The sequence below is a fragment of the Anopheles coustani genome, chromosome 3 (assembly GCF_943734705.1).
Source record: "Anopheles coustani chromosome 3, idAnoCousDA_361_x.2, whole genome shotgun sequence".
In the NCBI taxonomy this organism is placed as follows: Eukaryota; Metazoa; Arthropoda; class Insecta; order Diptera; family Culicidae; genus Anopheles; species Anopheles coustani.
In genome coordinates this window covers 27,430,001-27,455,117 of record NC_071288.1, presented here as the reverse complement: position 1 = coordinate 27,455,117, position 25,117 = coordinate 27,430,001, and the positions used below count along the sequence as shown (strand labels likewise).

Below are 25,117 nucleotides of genomic sequence, written 5' to 3'. Positions count from 1 at the left end.
CCGGAAGTAGTACTAGCAGCGGCCGAGGCGCCGACAGCAACCCGCAATAATGGCATGGCTTGGGTCGTACTAGAATTTTGGTCACATAAATGTTCAGTGATTGTGATAATCGTAAGAGTTTTAAATCATTTCGGAGTGCCTCGTTAGTGAGCTCATTACTCGACAGCGGCGGATCGAAAAAGATACACCCGCTGGATCCCAGTATCACGCTTGAGTTCGAATCAACCGATGCTCCTGATCGCGGGAGCATTCATGATTCCTCCAAACTGCTACACATGGGCAGAGCTAGTTCCAGCCGAAGCTCGATTGATTCCAGGAGAGGACTACAACACAAGAGGTTGGTATACGGAGCGGCACCGGCGCTTCCACAGAATGTTGTCTTGTCCTCGTCCTTCGAAACCTATTCATGGAGTGTCCAGCAGTACAGAACCTATACAGCATGCCATTTGACAAGCTGCAGAACCAAGTGGGATTGGTAACGGCGCACTTTGGTGTGTACGGTGCCTATCACCCTTCATGAATTGCTTCGCCTCAAACTGAGACAAGCCAGTTCAGTTGTAGGTGAATTGGGGAAAAAAACGGAAAATTTCTCCCTGCTCATTCCAGTCATCTTGTTGATCTCCTGTCCCAACCCACTACACCGGGGCAGCCCGCGTAGTGCGTGTCGTACCCTTAATGTACCTGTTACTATCGTAATTACTGTTGCCAATGGATTTACCTGACGGAGCCACACCGACAGCGAACAAGTCCTCGAAAACTCCTAATGACCCGCCCTTTCATAACGTTGTTGCTAACGTTAATGTTACTTGATTGATTATGATGCTTCTATACCGGTCGGTTATTACACAGGACAAGATTATCCCGCTCGGTAGCGGGGAGCAGTGGCAGCACCAGGTTTTCGTTTTCTTTTGTGCTTGTGTGCTTCTCGGGTGTTCGCTTAATGTGCTTGGAGATTTCATCCCGTTTTTTTGCGACGGATGCACCCGCACTCTTGACGTTTCCGTTGTTCCGCTTTCCCCACCCGTGGGGCGGAAATGCCTTAATTCATCTTCATTAACGCCTTCTGCTGCGGATGCGGTGGCCTGTCCGCTGCCGGGAAGTGTTGGCTTCCGAATCTTCCAGCGCGCAAAACGTTGATGGCAACAAGTTAGGGAGCGTGGTGCTAATACTTAATTTGCTCGCCTGATTATGATTTCATGTGTATCTCCTTTTTTCCTTCCTTTCATTCTGAATTGGTGGCTTTTTTATCTGAATTGGTCACAACAGTATCCTTCTTCCGGATGCACACTTCCTTCAGCACATATTTTATGCTATACGCTAACAAGGCGGTGAAGGCTGAAGGTAATATAATTAGGGAGACATTTTAAACTTTGCAATGCCAAAATGCTTATCAATCAATACAAAATCCTATAAAAAAAGGATAGACGATGGCGAAAATGGCAAATAAGTCAGCAAAAAAAAACATTAAAGATATTTCGCTATTCTTTTAGTTTTGAATCAAAATTTATAAACACGATATGAAGAAATAAATTCTTTGTTTGTTATTCCTTACAACGTAAAAGGCTAGAAAACTCAAAATGATACTGTTAATTTTAACCGCTGCAGTTTCCGAAACTTTACACGGATCCTTTTTTGCAACAGCTCAGTTCAAATATTTGGTTCGCGGACGAACTTGATTAAAACTAGTGTTTTCATTTCGAGTATGTTTATCTTACGCGGAGCTTTAGGATGTTTAGCTCAAAAAACTTCAGGCAATTGCTGAAACCGACAACTGCAAGCGTACCTTCGGTAGAATAGAACCGTCGTTTTTTCGATTTCTGCCTGGTGCAGGAAATTAAATTATTCAACATCTCCTATACAAAATAACAATCTAATATAAAAGTCTACATAAACCATCAAAAAAGAAAAGTTTACTCATACCAATTAACTGTATATTCTTCTTCAGGAAAAGCACAAACCGAATCTAGCATGCGTATTTTGACATACACTGGTCCCAAAAACTACTACACAGATTCACACAAAGTGCTAACAAAACTTACGGCCTTTTAAGATACAGTTAGGTTTATCCAGCAACAGGGGTGAGTCGTTACTCTTTTCTTAGAAGACCAGTTTTAAGTTTCCTTTTATTTTCTTTTCTTGCCCATTCAGAATCTATTGTTATCCATCCTAGCCTATTTTCGATTCTACTTCTATTACTAGTGAATAAAGCAGTAATACTAATACTAACACTGATAATTGCCATTACATTATCGTAGAAGTACAGCCAGAACGTTCTCGCTCAAATATTTTTCCCGTCTTTCGACTCTTATCTCATTCATTCTCGTTCATTTGCTCTACCTATCTCCCGTTTTTACTCTCACTATATCTTTTCATCTATTTCGTATCAAGTTTTGTGATTATGATATTTTTCCTAGATTCTCTTTTGATACATTATATCTAAAACATTTATATTATAACTTTGACATTCTGCATTTCTTATCGTTTGGTACATTTTTCACGACTGTCAAATACAATATTTGCATGCTTATAGTTGCTTTTATTAAAACTATTTCATTTTGAATTTGAACTGAGATTAATTATCTCTCTTATGTTCCGATGAAAACATGTTAAAGTGGACTACAGTTTGCTTTTACTTACTTATTTATTCTTCATCTCAACTATCTTTTCATGTATTAGTTTTAAAAATCCGTAAAGCATACTTTTCTCATGTTTGGTTTTTGTTTATTGAACTACAAGTCATCTTCATAACTTCTTTCATCTTTGTAACTTTCGAATCGATACGATTTGAACCTATAACATGTACAAACCTGTTCGACTAAACCAGGCTTCCATAGTGAGAATAGTAAAGCTATCCTTTTTGCATTTGTTTTAAAATATTTTTTTATTACCTATTTCCCGTAAAGTTTGAATCTTTTGCTCCCTGTTTATCAATTATATTGCTGTAGAAAATCTTAAAATGCTTCTAAACAAAACTGGAGATGATGATACATTGTACATGAAAATTCTTCCACCCGTAACCGTTAAAGTAAACGACTATTTAAGGGTTATATTTCTTAGAGATAGGCTTTTGCTTTGGTTTGATTGCCTTTTTTGTAGAATGAAGGTTTACCAGTATTGTTAACTGTAAAATGTTGAACAGTTTCGTTTGATTTCTATTGCTCGGGACTGAATTACTGGCACAGTACCTGAGAATCAGATTTACTTTCGTACAAGTTTTCGTTTTTTATCAATATAAAGAGCTTTGAAGAACTTTTCTTCGATAAAATGGATCTCTTCGAATCATTCACGAATGGTTTTGTAGATTACCTAGGAGATTTTGTCCCACCTACGTGAAAGATTTTCTAGAAACTGTTAGACAAGCTATTGGAAAAGAAGCTGCATGTTCTCAGCAGCAGAGAACGAGGATGGATATTTAAAACTAATCAACATTTTCATTTCCCCATCGGCGCCGTATCACATGATTTATGCAAGGTGTCGCGTGAATTTATATTATTGGACTATCGATCGGATGCACAAAGCGTAGAAGAATAGAGCCAGGGTCTCCTTAGCCCCGCAGTGACATTTAGATGAGATTGGCGATAGCAAGGGAACACATTGCGAAGCGAAGGTGTCGCAAAATTGGAATTTCTCACACAGACCGGGGCTTCAAAATCTGCCACCTGCATTCGAATTGGTTGCAGCGCAGGAAGTGAAAACATCTGAACCCACGCTGGAGCCTATCAAATCAGTCCGTCACGATAAGCGAACAAAGTGTATGATTGCTTTTGCCCAATTTTATCCTTCACATCTAGAGGCCACGTCGAGAACTAAAAATCCTAAGCAAAAGCGACTCGGCCAATTTCCGTTGCGTCAGTCAAAGCCACAGTATGCCACACGATAAAAATTAACACATTCCGCTGTTGCGCAATACGTTTGTTTTAATTACAGCTTCTAGTTTTTTGCTGCCTCCAAACACCACTGCCACCTCTACCACCCCCGTTCCGACTGGTTCAAATAGATTGATGCACATTTTTTTCTTCAAAGCTTCTATTTACCTTAAAAAATAAGTGCAATATTATAAAAAAACCAAACAAATATAAAACAATACACTAACAAATTGACACACGAACATTACATTTAAAGAACACACTGTTTAAAGGTCTTATAGTCGCCTGTCCAGCATTAGTAAACCAGCATTACTAAATCAATAACTTTCCCAGAAAGATTTGCAATACAAACTAAAATTTATCAAGCAATGGATGAAAGTTTATAAATTCTCAAAAACAAAAGAAAGCCTTAGACGGATTTTCATTTATTTTTTATCAAAAAAAATCAAGGATCTTTCTCGTTGTCCATTAAATTTCCACCGCACGAGTATGACTCTTGACTATCATCAAACATTAAAGCTCGCGAATAATTATAGTGGCATAATCTTTTGGTATTATTAGTGACCAACATTAACCATTTTTCATAACCACAGTCCGTTGGGCCCATTTCGCTGCCGATCACTACACTCTCGATTCTGGGAAACGTACATTACATTGCAAACATGCCTAATCAGTAAACAAAACAACACCAAACAACTACAGCCCATACTTTGCACATTAAATTTTCAGTAGCTTTTACGTAGCGCAAACCGGTGGCGAGGCTCGTGATGAAAGTTCTTCATCGATGACCTGCCATGGCGACCTCGAGAAGATATTCGCCAAATATCTTCATCACACGATGAGCAAATCCGAGGCGCCCTCGGCCGAGTGAGGCGAAGCAGTGCGACAGCCCTTACTAATCCGTTCCCGATTGTTTCTCTTTCTCCTCTTCTTTCTCTCTCTCTCTCTCTCCGTTGCATTCGCGATGCGGTTTCAGATCATTTTCAAAGAAAGTCAAAACAAATCTAGCTGAAGGAGTGCCATCCTATTTTAGAAAGAACCAGGGGGGGCCAACTCAGAGAGCCCCCATAAATTCACCTTCTAGTAGTAATATGGAGTTTTTAAGAGGCGTTTATGCATTTATGCAAGTGAGTAGGTCATCGGTAAGTATCGCGCGGCCCGGAAGGAGAATGTTACTAATTTAAGAGCTATACGTTGGTTAAAGTCCTTCCACGGACGAGCCAGCAAAGGTAACCTTAGTATAAATTAGTTCTTTTGGAACTAATGTTTGAATTCATAAAGCGAAATGTTTTATTTATTTATCATAGAAATAATACCTAATTACTTAGTTAGGGCAAATCATCTAACGACAAATGGTTTATTATTTACTTCCAAAAATATGTTAAGTAAGAAAAACGGTATACTAACGCTCGTTACTTCGGTCCCGCTAGGTAAACCACGTAAAGACAGATTCTTCAATTTTTCGACTACACACCAATGCAACGGTTATCCTGCTGGTAACGTTCTCGATCGCAGTTACAACAAGACAGTACGTCGGAAACCCAATAGACTGTGTGCACACTCGGTAAGTCGTCGTCAAGTTGGTTCCCCCCACACAACACGAAGTCGTATTAAATTGAATAAATTGAATCTCATATTAGTTTTTTTCGAATCGGAATCGCATTATGCATAGACAATGTACGAGCAATGTATATTCTTTGTTGCATATGATGCCGATTAAGAATGTAATACGATTTTCTTTATGCATACGTATAGATATACGAACAATGTACGGCTGATGTATATCGTAAGTCGTATATGATGCCGACTTAGAAAATATACGACTAAACATATACATTTTGAACAATGTACTGTTAGCGCCTCCACTTTTGTACGTATAGGCATTATTTTACCATCATTTACGATTCAATCATATTGCATAGAAGTACGATTATTTCAAGTTGATATTCGATTTACATGCATATGTGTTGTGTGGGCCGTTGACAGCCGTTCCCTAACCGCACTTCCACGCCCCGGTCCCCTTTTCCAGAGACATCCCGGAGGACGTCTTGAACACCTATTGCTGGATTCACTCAACCTACACTGTGGTAGATGCATTTATGAAAAAGCAAGGCCAGGAAGTGCCGTTTCCTGGGGTCGACAATTCACAACGAAGCGGCGCGCTAACGATACGACACACTAAATACTACCAATGGGTGGCGTTTACGCTGTTTTTTCAGGTAAGTGTCCCCCTCCTCCCTCCTCCCCCGCCTCACCCCAACGGAGATGAGAAGGATGATTCTTTATGAATTGTGTACTCGTGTGAGTGTGTGTGTGTGTTGCTATTTGTTTCGACCTCGATCACCACGTGTGCTTTCTCTTCTGAGTGTCAACTTCTTCTGCCCAGCAGGGTCGGCAAGGTGTCGGCTCCCGTTTTAATTCTCTTTTTCTCGTTTCTCTTTGTCTCTCTATGTGTCCATCTTGCACCTGCACACACGTGTGTATCAAAACGATGAGTGTTAATTGTTGTGCTGAAGCGTTTTCCTGAGTGTGTTTGTTCGTGTTTTAATTGCAACGTTTTACGGCCCCGCGGCCATTTTCGACGATTTCTGATCCTCCCACCGGATGCACCGGATCCCACAATTGGCTCACTATTCCGAACCTTGGGGACTACCGGGTTGGTGGGGACCTCACTTTCTAGCACTCGCGAGTTGTTGTTTCTTTTGCTTTCCATTACTTTGCTCTTTCATTTTCCTTTCCACACCACTGTTTTCCATCGGTTGTTTGACGTGTTTTCCGTGTGTCTCCTTCCATTCGGCGAGAAATTCCAATTCCGTTTTGGCGATTGTCTCGGTTGTCAACTGCAGCGCCCAACTATCGACGAGTGCCACTCAGGGCCACCCTTGCAGTGAGGCCGGAAGGAAGGCGAAACCTCCGTTCCGTACCTATGAGCCACTTGAGCCGTCGAGTGCTGCAGAAGGCAGATCCTTCTCGAGAGAGCCAAGGGATTACTTTCCGGTTCGAACGGTTGGAAAAAGGGCACTTGGCGTGTCCTTCACTCGAACGACTGCTCGATCACTGCAGGCGGGAAATCGAGGGAGGACTTGGTCCTGTTGCTTGCTGCCTGGACCGCAAACCCGATGTATGTCAAGCAGATGGGAAAAGTAGTTTTCAGTGGAAGTAGGAAACAACAATCGATCCCATCGAGATATGCTAATTGTTTGGAGCGCTCAAACAACGCTCAAGATTCTCGGTCCTCTTGGTTACGATAATAGTTTGTCCACTCGGCAAACGGCACGGTTCGTCTCATTAAACCCGGTGGAAAATAAATCTTCCCCGTTTAAACCCCCAACGGGGGATTTTTCATCGAATCCCCTTACCTTAGCCGCCACGAGTCCACCAGCACCCTTGGGCCGGTGTGCGTGACGATTAATTAGTGACAAATTAGCATGATTTGTTTTGCCCCCCCTCGAACTGCGATAGCAACTTTGATCCGTTCCGGCAGATTAAACCGTTTAGTCCGAACAAGCACTAAACACTTGTCACACCGGAGGGGCCACAATTAAAAGCACGCAACCCGCAGGTTTGACGAAGGTTTGCCACCCGAAAGGGCAAACAGACGGAAATTAAATTTCACCCACCCCAACTGAGTCCACTGGTGACGGATCCGGTGGTCGTGGAGTTGTGCTAATTTGTGCCCAGTTTTCCTTTTCCAACAGCAGGGAAAGGGGAAACGGGGGTCGGAACACTTTTATGAGCGTTTCCACGGCAGAAACCGCACACGCAAGATTTCCCTCACCTGGGGTTCCGCAAACGAAAGCGACATTTGGGAGCCTTTTATTGCCCCCCTCCCTCCCTCCTCGTTTACAACATATGAGACCTTTACCCGGCAGGTACATCCGGCCTCGAGGCGGCCGTTACCGCGAGATGACGTCGCGCGTGCTGGCTGCGTGCGTACACACTGACGTATTGAAAAGTACATTAGTATCGGGTGGTGCGTGAGGAGGTAGTAAATGTTTAACTTCCACCACGATACCCACACCCCTTTTTCCGAGCAAGCTGCGGCATTATTATGTTTTTCCCCCCCATCCCTCCCCATCCGAGGATTCCCAGATGGCCCAGCGTCCGGGTGGAGGGAGAGGGAGAAAGCGCGAAAGGGGTGCGCGGTAATCATCATCTCGTTTGAAGTCAGCAGCGCCACTCCCGAGGCGAGTGGAGCGTCGATTTGTGGTGCTCATTTTAAAGCAATCAGCATCCATTTACCGCGTCATCGCCATCAGCATCAGCATCATCATCATCAGCAGCAGCAGAAACACCAGCAACATCATCATCCATTGGCGTTCCCGGTTGCAAGCAAGCGTTCTGCCGCAACAGATCCGCAACGCTCGCTTTGGCCGGGGCTGCGCTCCGATGCCGTCCGAAGATTGCCGGTCCGGGCACGTCCCCAATTACACATACGCAAAGGCTGGAGCGGTGCTGGTGCACGCGCGTATTGCGTAGCTTTTCCGCCGTGGCAGTGATTTCGTGAGCTGGTATGTATATTTAACCCGTTTGCTGCAGCGGCACGATCTTCGCGGTGGAAGGGGTGAACGCTGTCCCCTCCTCGCCCAGCTTCTACCCTTCTCTACTCCGAAGGGCGGGGGGAGGGGGGAAAAGGCTTACGCTGTCAGCGATGGTGCGCCCTCTGGCGGAAAACTGACGCACAGCTAGGCGTACTTTTTTCGAACAGGCAGGAAAACTTTGAGCCGCGTAACTTTCAAAGTCGCGCTCGTTACCAACCGATGCGGTTGATCCGATAATTGGGAAACTGGCGGGAAAACCTCTCCTTTCCGGGGGGGGGGAGTTCGGCAAGCAAACCGGAAACTTCCTGCTCAATGCTGCACTGGTGCAATGCCGATACGATCGGGTGAACAATGATGCAACAAATCGGGCGAACACGATACGAGCATGGGGTGGCACAACCGTACGATGAAGGCAAAATATTTGAAAAGAAAAAAAAAAAAAGATCGACTCACTTTTCCCAACAGGCAACGGTCGATAATGAGCAGGAAAAGCTTTTAGCGAGCGGCACGGGCCCGAACAAAAGACAATATTTGAAAAAGCGAAAAAAAAGGATGCTGGGATTTCCCAAATGGACGCTGGCGACGCAAAACCCATCGCATCCTGTCTGGGTGTATGTGTGTATACACGCTCGACTGCTCTACGATAAGATTCACTTTTAAATCCCTCATCGCCTCGTCCTCGTCCAACCCGCCAGCCGTTTTCTCTTCCCCCCCAACGACGCCGACGAGTCGATGAGTAAATTCCCTTTTGTGCCTACGTCGGGGTGTAGTTTTTTTGTGTTTCTCGATCCACGCCTCCCTTCCATTTTCCCGCTTCTTCCCGCTTTTGGAAGGGTTTAAATGTGAACCAACACAAGCGCTAACGATGGAGCGTGCTTCTTTGCAACATTTTCCCTACCAAAGCAGACCTTCCTCCAAGGCTCGATTTTTCCTCGACTTCCTGGATGGAAGGTACAGTTTCCCAGGGCGAGATTTACGTGGAGAATAATACATATATATATTTAAAAAAAAAAACAGATACAATCTCCCAACAAAGAGTACATGTGTTTGTGTGCATGAAGAGATCATTGAAATTGCGCGAAAATCGATCACGGAGAGGGAAAAAAAGCCAGCGCAAACAACAAAAAGAAAAACTACACGATCCCGAACAAAGCGATACTCCACGCACACGAGTTTAATTTTCCTTCGGAAAAACTATCCGCTCGCACACCGAAGAGGAACGAACAAACGCCGAAAAAAAAAACAAAACCAAAACCTCAAATGTTAAAGTACCGCTCTGCATCGCAGTTCGCCCACCCCTTTCCTTCCCTGCCCTGCCCGTCGGGGTAAACCCCTTCGCAGCCGAACGAAATGGGGGGGGGGGGGGGGGGGGGAAAAACTGGGGTAACGCGGTGCTAGTGTAAGTTATGCTGAACACATTTATTGGAAATGCATTGGGCAAACCCCCCCCTGCACAGCCACTTGCCCGCCAGCCAGCCAACCAGCCAAACCGAAATGCAAAACCGCCCAAGAACAAAACCAGCGGAAAGGAAAAATCTGAAAACACTCTCGGGAGTTTCGAACAAAACAAGAGCATGCCGGACACCGCGAGAAGAAACCTGGGAAAAGCGACCTTCTCGCTGGGCGCTGCTGGTGTTCGACGGGAAAAACGAAACGCCGAGCACGTGAGAATGAGATGGGAAATTAAAAATATCAGCGCTGCTGCTGCATACGCACAATTTTCAATCGCTCGGAAAAGCGCGTAGCGGTCAGCGCGAATGGGGCAGCAAGGCGAAAGAGCGAAAATCTGGGAAAGAAAATCCAAACTTACCGCTACCCATGCCCATCCCAACACGACGCCCCTCCCCCCCCCCCCACCGTGGAAACGATCCGTCTTGACCGAAGCCCGGCTCCCCGGTGGCGACCCGCGAGGGAAAAGGGCGGCCTGCAACACATACATTACGTATTTATAAACATTTGAAAAATCTTCAACAACTTGCACACATGTGCGAGAACGCGACGGGCACAGGCTGTGTGCGTGTGTGTGCGTGCATGTGTGTGTGTGTGTGTGGATGTGGTTGGTCCCTCACACAGCAGCCGCCGGGATGGCCGGCCCCGCGGACAGGCCACCGACGTGGCAGGCCGAGAGATATTTATGTTTAGAGCAGCGAGTGCGTTACTAGTGTGAGCCGAGGCGTCGAGACGCGAACAACGCCGCGTTCGGGTCCGAGTTGTGAGACCGCGTGAGATACGACCGCGCGCGCTAGGATCGGACTGCCGTTTCCCATCCGGCCGTCCGCCCGTCCGTCCCATCTGTCCGTCCGTCCATTTCCGTCCGTTCGTCCGTCCGGCCGTCTATCCTTGCGTGTACTCCTGGATGCGTGAGTGCGTGTGTGTGCGTGCGTGCGTGCGTGTGTGTGCAGTTGTACGCGTTAACAATTAATCCCATCATCCCTCTCAGGTTCATGACTTGTGCCTCACGCCCCCCTCCCCCCTCGGGCGTTGAAACGGTTTCGTTCTAGTTCGGTTTGAAGTAGCGCAAGAAAATGCCACCCCGTTTTCCCGCACCACCAAGCTCGCCGACGAAACCGAGCAGCAAGCAGAAGCACAGGACCGAACGATCGTGAAAACGGTGTGAGAAATCGAAGTAGCCGGGAGTAGAAAAAAGTAGGCGCAAGTCCTCGAAACACACGCGAGTTGTTGTTGGTGGTGAAAAGGCGCCGCGAACAAAACCAAACAAAGATCGGTCGGATGAGACCGCGAATCGAAAGCGAACTCGAAACTGTTAAATTGAAGCGAACGAAGAAAAAAAAGACACGTTCCCACACCGTGTAGGTCGGAAAATAGGGAAAAACCATACGCGTGCTGCTAATGTTACTTGCCATTTCATCATGCCCCTTCCCGGCCCCCCCCATAATTACCGACAAATGATGAATATTTTTAATTACATGCCCCCAACCCCGCCACCCATCCTTTCACCCGCAAGGCATCCTGGCCCCTTCCCCATGCAAATTCCCAGCAGTTTGATCGAGCCGGAGCCGGACGGTCGCGGTCACGATCGCGTTGTTGTTTGATGGAACGTCAGCGCAAAACAATCCTCCAACACGATCGACGGGGTGGGGAAGCGAACGAAAGGGAAATCCATTTGTCAAAAGCAGAAAAAGAACTCGTAAAAGACGGTGTGCGAACCGAGCGTTCACGACTCCTTCGCGGGTCAGAGCGTAGGGCAATAAGAATGATGGTGGTGTCAGCCCTTCGTAACCTTCGGCGTTCGTTCGCATCTGGCGGGAGGGGTGCGTCGTTTAGCGGTGCAGGGACAGCCACGATGACACCGTGACAGATTGTGTGTGTGTGTGTGTGGGTGTTGTGCGTTTGGTAAATGACTGAGTGCACCACGCGAGTGTGAAACGATCGGGGCAGGGATTAATAAATAGGATCGCATCGGATCACATCGGCTATCCGTAATGGGTTGGTCTTCTTCTGCTGCTGCTGCTGCTGCGAACGCTACTGTTGCTTCAACTGGTTTGGTGACGTACTTCGACCGAGTGAACCGGAGTGACTTCTGCAGCTGCATCTGACGGGATGTCCGTGCGTTGTGGCACAGTTTAATTGGCAAACGGTGGTGCCGTTGACAAGCACTCCAAAATTGTACCATCACCGGAATCGAACCCGAAACGTGACTTGCTGTCACACAACGGGGTGGAGGTTTCCCTTCCTGTCCCTGTGGCCAGGAAAAGGGGGAGGCAGGGTTACCGATTTACTGATTTGGCGGAGAAAATAGAAACTACCGGTCGCCCGCAGCGTTTGAGTGAAAATCGCGCCAGGAAGTCGCCGGGTTTCCGGTTCCGTTTCCGTTAAATTGAATTAACCTCGCGGAAAAGGAGTCCCACCAGGCACCGGCACGTCAGAGCCGCATCTCGACGGGTAGTCCGGAACGGGAAGCAGTCACTCCTACCTCTCGCTCCCCCCCTCCGATTGGGGTGAAGCTGCAATTGATGGATCGGAACTCGAGGTTGATTGTGCAGCCTCGTTTGGCGGAATCGTTTGGCGGAACGGAACCATTGGGAGTTGGGATAAATAGACCACAGATGAAAGGGCACGGAGAAAGGGGTGGTAATAGCGGATGCGTGTGTGTGTTTACAAGACCGCACGACCTTCGCCGTGGCCATGCCGATTACGGTGATGATGGATCCGATTTCATCATCGTACGTTGGTCCGAGCGGATGAAAATTGCTCCCCCCCATTGCATTGCTCATTGTCGCCACGGCACGCAGGATACGGAACAGGGGTAGAAACCCCCCTAGACCCGGCCTGGGACGGTGAGGGAGGGTGAGCAAGAGGGCGCGGACATGTGGCACGTTGCTGATTTAGGTTTTTCTTTTCGTTTGTTTCATTCTAAAGTCGTTGTTTCTTCGCCTGTGCGCGATTCAAACGAGACACAATATGTGGTGGAAAATCTGGCGAATCCGCGTTTCCGCAGACACCCCGCAAGGCAGCACCTGCAAAATGGCTAGCTGGCCGTTATTTTTATTCTTTCTCTCTCTTTCTCACACTCCCCTCCACCCTCTGCCCAATACCATTATGGGGAGCATTATTCAGCACGCATATATATATATAAATGTACATATATATAAATATATATATATATAAATACTGGCCAATTTATGTGTGCACCTCGACGCGCGGACCACGTCTTGAATCGACTCGCAGGGGCATAAAGATTTATCCCCCGTGCATGTGTGTATCATACGGCTCCCCTTCCCATCCCCCCGCTCCCGTCCCCGGTCGTCCATCGTGCCGACCAGTACGCCAGACACCCGCCACCCGCCACCACTCTCCGATCGGGTGAGGAAAAACTTCTTCATTACCGCAAGGCAGGCCCGAGTGGCGAGGAAAGCGAGTGGCGTGCGTCCGTGCGTGCGTGCGTTCGTGCTTGCGCGAGTTCGGTTGGTGCACATGGGTTTTCCAACCGACCGATCCTGCTGCTGCCGGTCGTTACATGTGGTCGTGGTCGTACCGTCGCCCCATACCGTTCGTGCGTGTCCGCGTTCGTGCCTAACGACTTTCTCTCGTTTTCTGCGGTGAATTTTCCCTCCGTCCCTTTCCGCTTTTCTCCCGCTCTAAGACCTTTGCCCAATTGCCAGCCCCCGAAGCCGCATCCGACCGTCCGCTCCCTTGCGCTCCATCCCGCGCCACGGTTGGTAGTGTGTTGGTGCGCCAATGAGACGAAAAATTGCTTCATTACACTACACGTGTTTTCGAGATGGACGGATGGAGGCTGAATAATGAGATGTGTGTGTGTATGTGTGCGCGCTTCTGAGTGGGGTGGTCCAGAGCACCGCCACCTTTCAACACCGGATTTATTAAACCAACCCCCATCGCGCACCCCCTTCCAACCCACCCAGCCAACCCAAGGGGAGGGAAATTAAGACGTTGGTTGGAATATTGTTTCACCGTTTTTGGGTGGTGTTTTTTTTCCCCCTCCCCATTTACGTGCTTCCAACAATTTTACTCACCCGTGGAAAGCGGGATGAAACAAGAAAAACACCCATACACACCGCGAGGGAAACATTTAAAACATCCACCCATTTAACCCTTGCCGATCCGCTAAATCAGGGAGGGCGTCACGCTAACCTACGCGAGGGGGCGAATACGGTTCTTAAAAAAAATGATACCTCAATCTTTCCAACCTTTTCAACCCCCGTGTCTTCGGAAAAACATTTTGATCATAGACAGTTCTTTCACGTGGGCCGATGACTGGTGCATGAGCTTGAGGTGTTGATGGCCCTGACGGTCAGCAGAGCTCATAATGGAAGCGGAGCGCCAGAAAAGCCGCGACTCACGTGCGATCATCAACGATGCGGGTTGAGCTCGTTCAAACGAGTTTATCATTAGCAACTTTGTTGGCAAATTCCTCACGCGATGGATTGGAACTGTTTTCGATATTATAATCCGCCGCCATAATTTTCACTCGATCGCATTTCCCAACGCTCGAGGCTGCACAGTTTCAATCAAGCAACGCGTGCAATTCACGGCGGCGGCCCAGCGAAACGTGCGCGCATCCGTTCCAGGAAGCGGCTAGTCCACGATGAAAACCATGCTCCGGCGAAAGACACCTCTCGCGCTTCTCGAGCTTGACGACTTCTAGTAGCTCTTGAAGCGCGAGCGGCGATACGGAACAACATATCGGAACCTTGGGCACATCGAGTGGCCGCCGGGGCACTCGAGAGGGCACGCCGTTTGATGTTTTTGCCGTGCTGGGCGGATGAATCCCACCACCACCACTGCCACTTCCGCCCATTCCCGAGTCCCGTTATGCGAGGCGATCGATCATCGTCGGCGTGTCGATCGTGCGAATCGTCGATCGGTCTCAACAGCATAACAAACGACTCGGGTGCGGGGGGGAAAAAGAAAAACGGAGGGAAAAACCAAAACTCAAACCAATGTTTGCAGTGGGAATGGTTGGAATTTTCACGCGCAGGCAAAAACAAAAACAGAAAAAAAAGAAACATCGAGCAAAACATCCTCCCTTTGCCGCTTCGGGGGGGGGCGGGACGAACGGACGCGGTGTGGCGGTTTGGGAGAACATTAAATCAAACACTGGAACGAGCGTTGCTATTGTACGGGAGTGTGTTGTTTCGCTAGTTGCGCCCCGAGAAAAACCCCGAGACGAGTCGGGACACACCAACAGGAAAGCAAACGAAAAAAGAAAAAACACAGAACACCACAAATCTCCCGTTTAGAATCGACAGACTCGACCGAAACGCGCGCGCGAAGGGAATGTTTGTTTTGCCTGAGAGTTTACTAATAGCTGGGGCGAGGCAGGGCAAAGGAGGCCGGCATGCATGCGGGAGTTCAGTTCACCGTCACTACCATCCGGTGCGAAATGTGGCCATTTTTCATACGGCTGCCCCGGTCCATCCGGCCATCGACTCTTTAATGCTTTCCATCCGTTCGAATCGCAAGCGAACGATCGGAAGGATCGGATTTGGCAAAGGAGTTGCTCCCGAGGTAGAAACCCAGGGTTTCGGGTTCGCCCGTCCCTAGCAACAAGGCAAACGATTGTTTCGATCGGCTTTCGGGAAACCCAGCGTGGCGTAGACTTTGAATCCTTGATACAGAACGGTGAAACGTTGACTCATTTGTAACGTTGTCTTTCGCAGAATCGAGTACGAGTGGGTGGGTTCGTGGGGAAAGATTTTTCTTCAAGTTTGTTCATGCACCGCGTCGGCAATCATGCCGCTTATCGCTCACCGGAACAATCCTGTATTTACGTGTGCTATTTTCTTTTTCTCTGTGTACTATACTTGCTTTCTTGTCTTCCGCGTGTTTCTCGGATTTGCGAGTGAGTGAATGTTGCACATTATTCACGTTCGTTTTTCTTCTCAAACACCACCCCACGAGTTTAAATCACCGAAACCGATTTTTTAAAACTTTTTTCTTTCTTCACACTACAACTGTAATTTTTACCACCATTGAACGCAACGTTTCTCTATGTTAATGCTCTTTTATTTTCATTTTCATAATCCTCTATTGCTACTTTTTCACTTCGAGTTCACGGGGATTTGTTTTCCAAACCGGTTATCTACATCTGTTTGCTTAGTTAACTTTTACTTTCTAGTACTTGTAGTGAAAGAACTCCTCTAGGAGAAGGTGAATCAGGGTGTGAAAGTACGCTTTGTGGTGTAGTAAATGCTCCACTTCAACGCTTTACTATCAAGAGTGTCATTTTTTTGCATCGTCAAACCAGTTCCTTTTTCACCATCGTTTGGATTGGCAACGTTTTCCTTTGAACAATAAATTTCCACCCCCACCCTTTATGTAACCCCCCAGCGGGAGGCTCTCAATCGTCTTCGGAGCTCTCGGGAGCACATAAATTACATTTTCTCCCACCCGTGATGGTCGTGATTCAATTCGTTACATTATCGAATCTGCGCTCGTTATCAGATTTCATTTTTGTTCCGCCTTTTTCTTTTACTTTTTTTTGTGCGTGGTGAGGATAGGTTTTTCTCACCCCCATTCGCCATGGAACGTACATCTCGTAGGTTTCCTATTCAGGCTTCCAAAAATAATAGTGTATTCATTGCAGATCATTGGTGTGTGATTTGCTTTCCCGCATCGGGTCTGCCACCTAGAACATGTGTAAATGGCACCGGTTTGACGTTACCAAGGGAGGGAAGGGAGGGCTTTCCCGTTTTGTGACAAACCTATCTACTCCTCACGGTTCGACCGGCCCACCGGAGAACCGATTCGCAATCGGAAAGTGACAGAGCTGCCTAAACAAAACACACGACGAGCGAATACATAGAAACGCGGAAAAGCGTTCGCAACGACACCCGGACTGTAAACGATGCAAAAGTCCATTAATATCAGGAACGTGATTATTATAGTAAACCTCGCACACGGCTTTGAGCGGTTTGGGAATCCTAAATCTTGCCCGGGTTGGAAAGCGATTGGTTGCGCGCCGCACAACCACCGCGGAATGGCAATGATCATATTTGAAACGGGCCGCGATTTGTGGGCAAAAATGGATAACACAACTTTCGTTCGCCTGTTTATTTGACTTTTTTAATCAAACCCTGACAGCATGGATTTGTTTGCCTTGCGGGACACACGGAGAATTGTTTAGCGATGCAGCTCGTCAGTAAATTCCCTTCGATCGAGGCTTTTCTTGTTGGAGTCCTGTTTTTCTTGCTTTCCAAAACCCCATGGTTCGGCCATGGGTTACATCGAAATGCGCACGGTGCTCGGAATGGAGTTCCAATGTCTTTTGCCACTGTCGAGCCGTCGAACGCACGCGGGAGCGGTTGGCGAAAGCGAGACGGATTCGGGCCGAGCCCTCGAGCCGCCGATCCGACGAGACTAAACTCGTCCATCCCCGCGTGTTTGTTTGAGTGTTCGGCGGTGGGAGCTTGGGCGAAGCGATGTCCCGGTGCCAGACGGAGGGGGGGGGGTGGAAGATTTGCGAGCAGCGTTCGTCGTCTTCGTCTTTGGCGGCGATGGTGCGATTCGAAGACGAGTTTCCAATCAGTCATATGCAGCCGCCAGCAGCGGTAGCAAGCAAGCAAGCGACAGCAGTAGCAGCAAGTAGCAGTAACAGAAGAAGTTGACGTGGCTGTCGTTGCCGTTGTCCGTTGGCAGCGAACGCTGACAGCAACCGAGCAGTGAAACCCGTGGCACAACACGCCACCGAGCGTCCGTAGCGGGTGTTTCTATTCTTTTTGACTTTTCAAATAATCCGGCGATAGAATTTCGCAGCGCGATCGTCCCGGCCATCACTGTCGCGCTTGACGGGCGCAAACGGATCTCCCGGCCAACGAGAGAGGGGACGGTGTTTTTTTCTTTCTTCAATTTTGGCCGCCTGTCGGTGCATCATACACGACACAGAACGTGCCCGTCATTCCGGCGTGCCCCGGGCCTGGGAGCCGTTAGTTGTGCATTATTTATTATTTTATTTTACCAACCAACACCGCACTCTAGGGTGGTGAATGCCCGACGACGGTCAAGTACTCGGCAACCGCAAGGCAGTACCGTGTGTGTGCGATATTACTTTACGCGTGCAAGAATTAGGAGTTTCCACACACCGCACACAACTTTCCTTCGCGATCGGTGGTCATTGTGGCATTTGATTTATTTGTCTTGCTCGGTTGAAGGCGTTCACATTAAATCATGCGCGATCACGGTTACTTCCGTTCGGTTTCGATGTGTTCCTTTCTACACCACTCAGTTCTTTGATTGTTCCGCACGGATTTCACGTTTCTTCACCCCAATATGTGTGTGTGTGTGTGCAACCTTGCCGTCAGTGTGTATTGCTATTTGGTTTGATTTTAATGCCCCCCACAATGTTTCACTTTAGAATGTTACCTACGGGACCAAAGTGAAATGAGAGCTGCGTTTCCAGCGCTTGCTTTCGAACCGGTGTCTTGGATGCGTTTGTAACGGGCAACAGCAGCAGCAGCAAAAGTGAAACTCGAAACAAGCGAATCGTAGTGACCCGTGCAGGAAGCCCGTTGTTTTCGTCCGTGTCGTGGAAAGTGTACTTTAAAAAAATCAGCTAAACCAGTTCAGGATCCGTACCGTTTCTTCGGAGGAGGTGAAGAGAAATACTTTAATGCCAAAGAGACACCAGTTCGGGAGACACCCGTGTCGAACAAACCGGATGCCTTAGCGATCGGAGTCGTCCCGCACAGCACGAAACACCAAACGATGCCAAAGCCGGCGGAGCCAGCCTGCGAGCCGAAGCGTACCCAAGTCTTTCCGCGTCTGCCAACGATCGTCCGCCGTGCTCGACCGTGACCGAAAGGGGTTGCCAATATGGTGCACTGTGCCGCCAGAACATTAGTTAGTCTTCCGAACCGTCACCGTTACGATAGCTTTGCCCGTTTGATGGACGTACATGGACAGTGCGACGGGCTTGTGATAGCGCCTGCGAAGCTTATTAGCGTCAGCGCCGGAAGCGTGAGGGTCCTTTCGAATCGCCTGAGACTTTCGTAGTGGTAGTGGCGAGAAGCGTCGAGGATCGTACCTCCATCTTTGCATGCAAGTTTCCCGCAAAAGACCCCCACCCAAACGGTGGTGCGTGTGTGTGTATATCAGTCCGCATATCATACGGCACGGCGGTTTCGGCTTCGGTGTGAAGCATGCACGGTGCCTCGATAGTCGTGCCTCCAATCTGTCTGTGCCTCTCTGCCAGTCATCGTGTATGTGTCGATTGAGCGTACGCCCGCGAGGGGCGTATGTGAGCTGTGCGCTGCCCAAGCCTTAAGCGAAACCTCGTCGAAGTCAAAGTCCCTGGTAGACCGCGATTCTTCGTCGTCTCACGAAACAATTCAGCAACTGCCAAAAGAAACCATTACCCCAGTGGCTCACAACTCCTCCCTGCCACGGGAGTAGCCACACCCACAGGCAGACACACACACACCGGTCCACCAGAACCCGAGCCAGCCTAGCTAGCCTAGCGAACCAGCTGCAGCAGCAGGAAAGATGTTGGATATCTTCCGTGGCCTGAAGAGTCTCGTCAAGATCAGCCATGTAAATACCGACTCGCCCGTGTTCCGCCTGCACTACTCGATCACCGTGATCATACTGATGTCCTTCTCGCTGATCGTCACCACGCGCCAATATGTCGGCAACCCGATTGACTGTGTGCACACGAAGGACATACCGGAGGACGTGCTGAACACGTACTGCTGGATCCACTCGACCTACGCGCTCAAGAGCCTGTTCCTCAAGAAGGTCGGCAGCGAGGTGCCGTACCCGGGCGTCGGCAACTCCGATGGCAAGCTGTTTGATAAGAAAATTTACAAGTACTATCAGTGGGTCTGTTTCTGTCTGTTCTTCCAGGTGAGTGTGCGAATGTCGTTGGTCGTCAACCGTCTTCCGTCGTCCATCGTGTTGGGTAACGCTTTGCCTTTTTCGCCTTGATAGCTTTTCCACCTTGCCACCGGACGTCCTCGAGCTGAAGTGTTTTCCCTTCCCCAGTCTCTGTTTGCGCTACCTTACATACATTGTTACACAAAGGTCGGTGTTTCTAGCACAGCTCGGAACGGATCCATCTCCCGCGTCGGCCACAAACGGTCAATATTTTATGGCTCTATTTAACGAACGATTGAAGTGTAAAACATCAAGCAACAACTGCTTTGAATGCTCTTAATGTGCCGTCAATCCCGCCGGCCCAGTATCCTTTCTCGCGCAAATCTCAACAATCTCGGGAGTCCGTTTTAACAACACGTTGATGAATTGGCTAGCCATTATTTTAATCGTTTCGCTGTCTCGATCACTTCCGTCTCGTGACTCCCACCGGCCTCCCCCCCACCGGTTCACTTTAAAACCGTCGTTAGTACACACGTACATATGCCTCTCACGGACCCGTCACGGACAAACACACACACACACACTCGCCGGAAAACGCCACCGGGGCAAAATTCTTCCGATGTGTTCTGCGTTTCGTTGCGCTAGAAATGTCGCAATTACCACGTCGTCAAAATGGCAGGCAATAAACTTCTGGCCCGCCGGTGCGTCCTTGAAAAAACGCACCCATCAGAGCTCGCGCCCCATCCTTTGATGGCCCGTCACCGTCAACCCCACACCGCACCACCGCGCCGGCCGCACCGCGGGCTGCCATTTGTTGTTTGTAATATTTTCGTTGTTCGGAATGCTACCACAGCGCGGCCAGCTCGCGGCAGCAATTTTAATTGGCTTTGGCTTCGATTTGAGCACATCCTGGTGAAGCGGTAGATGGTCCGAACGGTCGGTTTTTCGGACGTACGAAACCGAACCGAAACCTGTCAGACGGCTTGAAGTTTGCTGCCGCTCGAATGAAATTAGTTCTCAATTTTTATGCACAAAACCGTCTTAAGGGAACGGCAGTACGTGAGGCGGGCTTCGTTTTGGCTATTATATATTTTTTTAGAACCACCCTCTCCGTCCCCTGGGGGACCGCAATCGTCTCAGTCCCACCCCTCCCGCCTTCCCCCATGGGGACAATCTTTGGAAAATAAAACAATAAACCTGAACCGCTCCCGTCGACCATCGGAATGGCTTTCCATTTTGTGGTGGGGGCCCTGGACTTAAATTAGAATTTTCGTTCAAGTATAAACATGTTTATTTGTTTGCTAGAAAAAGTCACTCAATCGTGAGTGGCTTGAAAATATATATATGGTAACATTTGAATCACATCCCTTGGACGGATATATAAATGGATAACAAATATTTCCCATGAGTTGGCAAGAAAGGATTATTTTTAAAATGAAACCCCATGAATCACACAATGCCGGGTAGATTTTTGTGAATCAACTTTAGTTCACGCGTACTGGCTGCGCATACGTCATCAACTTCCGAGCCGGGTTTGATGCGGTGACTAACGGTGGCCGGTCGAAAGATATATTTTCCCGTGTTACAGGCAGACCCATTAAAAACGGAGCGCTCGGCTTGGGCACGAACAGTCAACCCAAGATCACAGCAGATCGCGTACCGCGAACCCGCCCGGTGACCGTTTGATGTATATTTATTAAACTTATCACTTTTAAAATCACGTAAATCTCGCCCGGAAGTGTCGGGTGCGTGTCTCTCTCTCTCTTTACTATCGAGGCCTTTCTCTCTCTCTGTGTCCTTTTCTCTGTTACTCTGCAGCCGTCGCCCCAACCGATGACTCGCCGGGTTTGAACTACGCTCGGATAACGAGCCATAACAAATGCGTACCGGATTGCAGTGCGATTTCGGGATTTTAAAAAATAAAATAAATATCATTCAGAATGCCTTTTGCAGGCCGATGGAGCCGCCTGGTGGCTGGTAGATGGAGGCGCCTGGTGGCTGGTAGAAGGAGGCGCCTGGTGGCTGGTAGATGGAGGCGCCTGGTGGCTGGTAGATGGAGGCGCCTGGTGGTTGTTGGTATGAGGGGAGCGATTTTTTTTTTATTATCTTTATATTACTTCCTGACCCGCAGTGGCGTTCCACAGTGGGTCTCCGAGCCACCGATCACCCCCTACCCCCGTACCCACGGTACACTCCGATGGCTCACGCAACGGTGCTTATCTCTCTCCCCTGGCGCCGCTGACTTGGTGATCCGCGCGGAGGCCGGCACGGGTGCGGGACACAATGCAAGTGTACACTGTTTTGAATTTATTGTCGAATATAAATTTGAGAAGCTATTCATTTTTCGTGCGGTGCGGGGCAGCGGCGGTAAATCTCAACCCGGGCGTTCACAAAACATCCGTGCCAGCCAGGGGTTTTGACGTTTTGTTTGGTCTAAATGGGAGCTAAGTAGTGGCCCCGGGTTGTCCCGCGGGGCGCCCAGCGTTTCGCAACGCCGCGCACAAGTGGCGGGTGCGGTGCCATCGAGCGCCCGGTGGACTGTTTATTGTGAGGATGTTTTATTTTTCAAAAATTCTAATGACTTTCCAACTCAATCGACTGTAGCAGCATGTCGCTACTGCCTCTTCGCGGTACTTAACGATGACTGTTTTGCTACGCGTGTATGTGTGTGTGCGTGAGCACGCGTGTGTAAATTCAGTTTTTCTATACACAAATTTTACCGCAACAAAAAGGAGAAAAAAAACGACAGATCATTGTAGCAGTTAGTAGAAGCCACCCTATTTATACTACTCGGGTCAAGAAACACCAGCGTGACAAAGCCCCGGTGACCCCCCCTCTTCGTGGAACGTATAAATACTCACCAGTTTGACCGACAGCGAACAAAACGCAAGTCCACAGGCGTGTGCATATGTGTGCGTGTGTGCGTGTGTGTGTGCACCTTGCCAGTGTTGTTTATTGTTTGCACGAATGTCCAAACGTATATTCATCGATAATTTATCGCGGCATCGGATTGCTCTCTTCGTGCCATTTATAGATCGGATTGTTTGAGAAAAGTTGCAAACGAAATTTATTACTACCGAATACCTTCTAAAGTACATAAAATTACCGTTTTATTTCAACCGGGGGATGGTTTTTTATTTTGTCGTTTCCCGGTTTGTTTCCCGCCACTCTCGTTGGCTTGTTGAAGCAACCTTTTGTGCACTGGCGCACAAAGAAATAGCAATGACATCATAGTTTAATATTCTCGCCACCATTATCCTACATTTTGAACGCAAATAAACGGACCTCGACCGCGGTGCGGGGTGGGGGAGGAAGGGGGTAAAGATAAAGAAAAAAAAACGCAAACTTGTCCCAGAGGCGACGGTGGAAGAGAAATGAGCAAAAAAAAAATCATTAAATAAGCAACCGGGCTCCAATTTAAACATCGCCGCGTTGTAGCCCCGCTTGCCCCGCACCGAAACACCCGGCACCCCGCAACGATATGCTTGTGGATTATTTTGCATGAAATCTGCATGCTGACCGACATATACTGCCCAATTTCGGGTGGCCCGTGTGCTTTTATTCGCTCATGAGTGCGGGAAACGGGCCACAACCACCGACGGCAGGCAAAAGTCTTCGTAATGCTTGGTAACAATTGAAACGATTCACCTCAACGATTGGCCTCGGTTTGAACGGGCAAATGAACGAAAAATCAGGGTGAGATCGCCCCTATTGGGGTTGCATCGTAAATGCGCCAGATGTGACCAGGATTTCGGAGCCATCGCCGCTTAGCTTATTCCGTGCTAGTAGCAGCCAGCTCTCAAGCGGGTCGAAAAGTAATGGCAAAACGGAGACCAAATAAATACGGCGGCAAACAACAGGCCCCCCACCCTTTCGGGGTCGGGAAAACAGGCCACCGACCAGGACCGCTCTCGATTGTGCTCGCCAGTAACCGACAGGGGGTCCCGCTCGGTTACAGACCCAAGCGTTCAACCTTCGTTTCTGACTGCTGCTGCTGCTGTCACTGGCTCTGCTGCTTCTGCTTTTGTTGTTGATGTCGTGCATATCTATCATCGTTTGTCGATAACAATGCCCATGTGAGCGCAGCAGGAGCCGTTGCAACGGAACCCTGCAGCCCTGCACAGCGCGTTGCACCGCATGAGCTCGGAAGAGGTAACAGGAATGACGTAGTTTTCGTTCGGCTGCACGGTGCTCCATCGCACCGGAGGACGGAAGCGAATCAAAACATACATATGAAAATCCACTCAATCTTGGCACACATAAACACACACACACACACACATAAAGGGGCACATTGGCACAGCAGAGCCACGGCGCGGTGGCCGAGAAATGGGCAGCATGCAAAAGGGAGCAAAAGGGCATGCTGTGTGCGGCAACAATAATGAGACAATACGATGCGCAATGATAACTTTGTTAAATGGCTTTTTATCATGTTAACTTCACTCCGGGCTGGCCCAGATCCTTTTGCCGCAGCCACTTGCCCGCACGTTTGACCTACATTTTATCGGCCCGAATTACGGTCCTTGCCGTAATGCTTTCGTTTGCCGAGGTAAGGAACAAAGTGTGAAAGCCATGGAGTGATGAAGAGAGAGAGGAGGGGGGGGGGGTTTAGGACGGAGAGAATGAGAGAGACAAGGAGGCTGAGAATTATGTTAAAAGTATTTACCGTTTGTTCGGGGATAATAATGAGAGGGGGTAGAGAGATCGGATAAGAGGCGATGACTTTTGGTTTCGTGTGAAAAATTTATGTTTATCAGTAAAGGCTCTCTTCAAATGTATCCTATAAGGTACTATATACATCGTATTGAGCCTTGTAAACTATTTTGCATTTTTGTCTAGTAATGAAAAGGATCATATGCATAAAGTTGGTTTTGTTCATTATGGTTCTGTAATTAGAAAAGGTATAAATTGGGTAATGAATTTAAGAGATGTGTGACAAAAGTGTCATTTGAATTATAATCATCGTAATGTAAACATGTTCTTACTAAGAGGTTTATCGATCTTCATGAAAAGGTTTTCTTTTATGATTTTAAATAAGATTTTATAACATCCTTGGGAATTCAAGGTTTTCAATTTCGTATGTTGTATTCATGATTTTTTGTAGAAAAAACAATAGTAGCGTTCTTTCTAATTTAAAGCTTAATTTAAGTTATTCCACTGAAGAAACATTAACCGTAGAACTGTTTTAACACTAAATTTAAGAGATCGTGGGAAATAACCGTTGAAAAATGCCATGTAATCACAATTCATTCATAAAGCAAAAAAGGCACACGGTTTGGAAACAAATCATGACCAGGAAAACGACCGTTGACGTAATACCTGCTCTGGAGGCGGTGTCAGGCCCGGAGGGTGGTTCAAGGTTCGCACGCAATCGGAAGTGCGGTGTTTGGTCCCCGGTTTGTTTATCTACCCGACCCC

At 48.1% G+C, this 25,117-nt stretch overlaps 1 protein-coding gene across 2 annotated transcripts in view; it reads left to right on the top strand.

Annotated features, from left to right (window-relative positions):
- The first annotated feature begins 4,957 nt into the window (after positions 1–4,957).
- The window catches only part of LOC131259116 (innexin shaking-B), a 22,246-nt gene continuing 2,086 nt past the window's right edge, over positions 4,958–25,117 (top strand). Inside the window, exons 1-3 of one of the 2 annotated variants that reach the window (XM_058260542.1) lie at positions 4,958–5,008; positions 5,297–5,430; positions 5,896–6,085. In XM_058260542.1, the coding sequence (XP_058116525.1) occupies positions 4,958–5,008; positions 5,297–5,430; positions 5,896–6,085 (375 nt within the window). Of the gene's footprint in view, positions 5,009–5,296; positions 5,431–5,895; positions 6,086–19,369; positions 19,730–25,117 lie in introns of those variants that run through there. The other variant, XM_058260540.1, reaches the window with a different exon arrangement.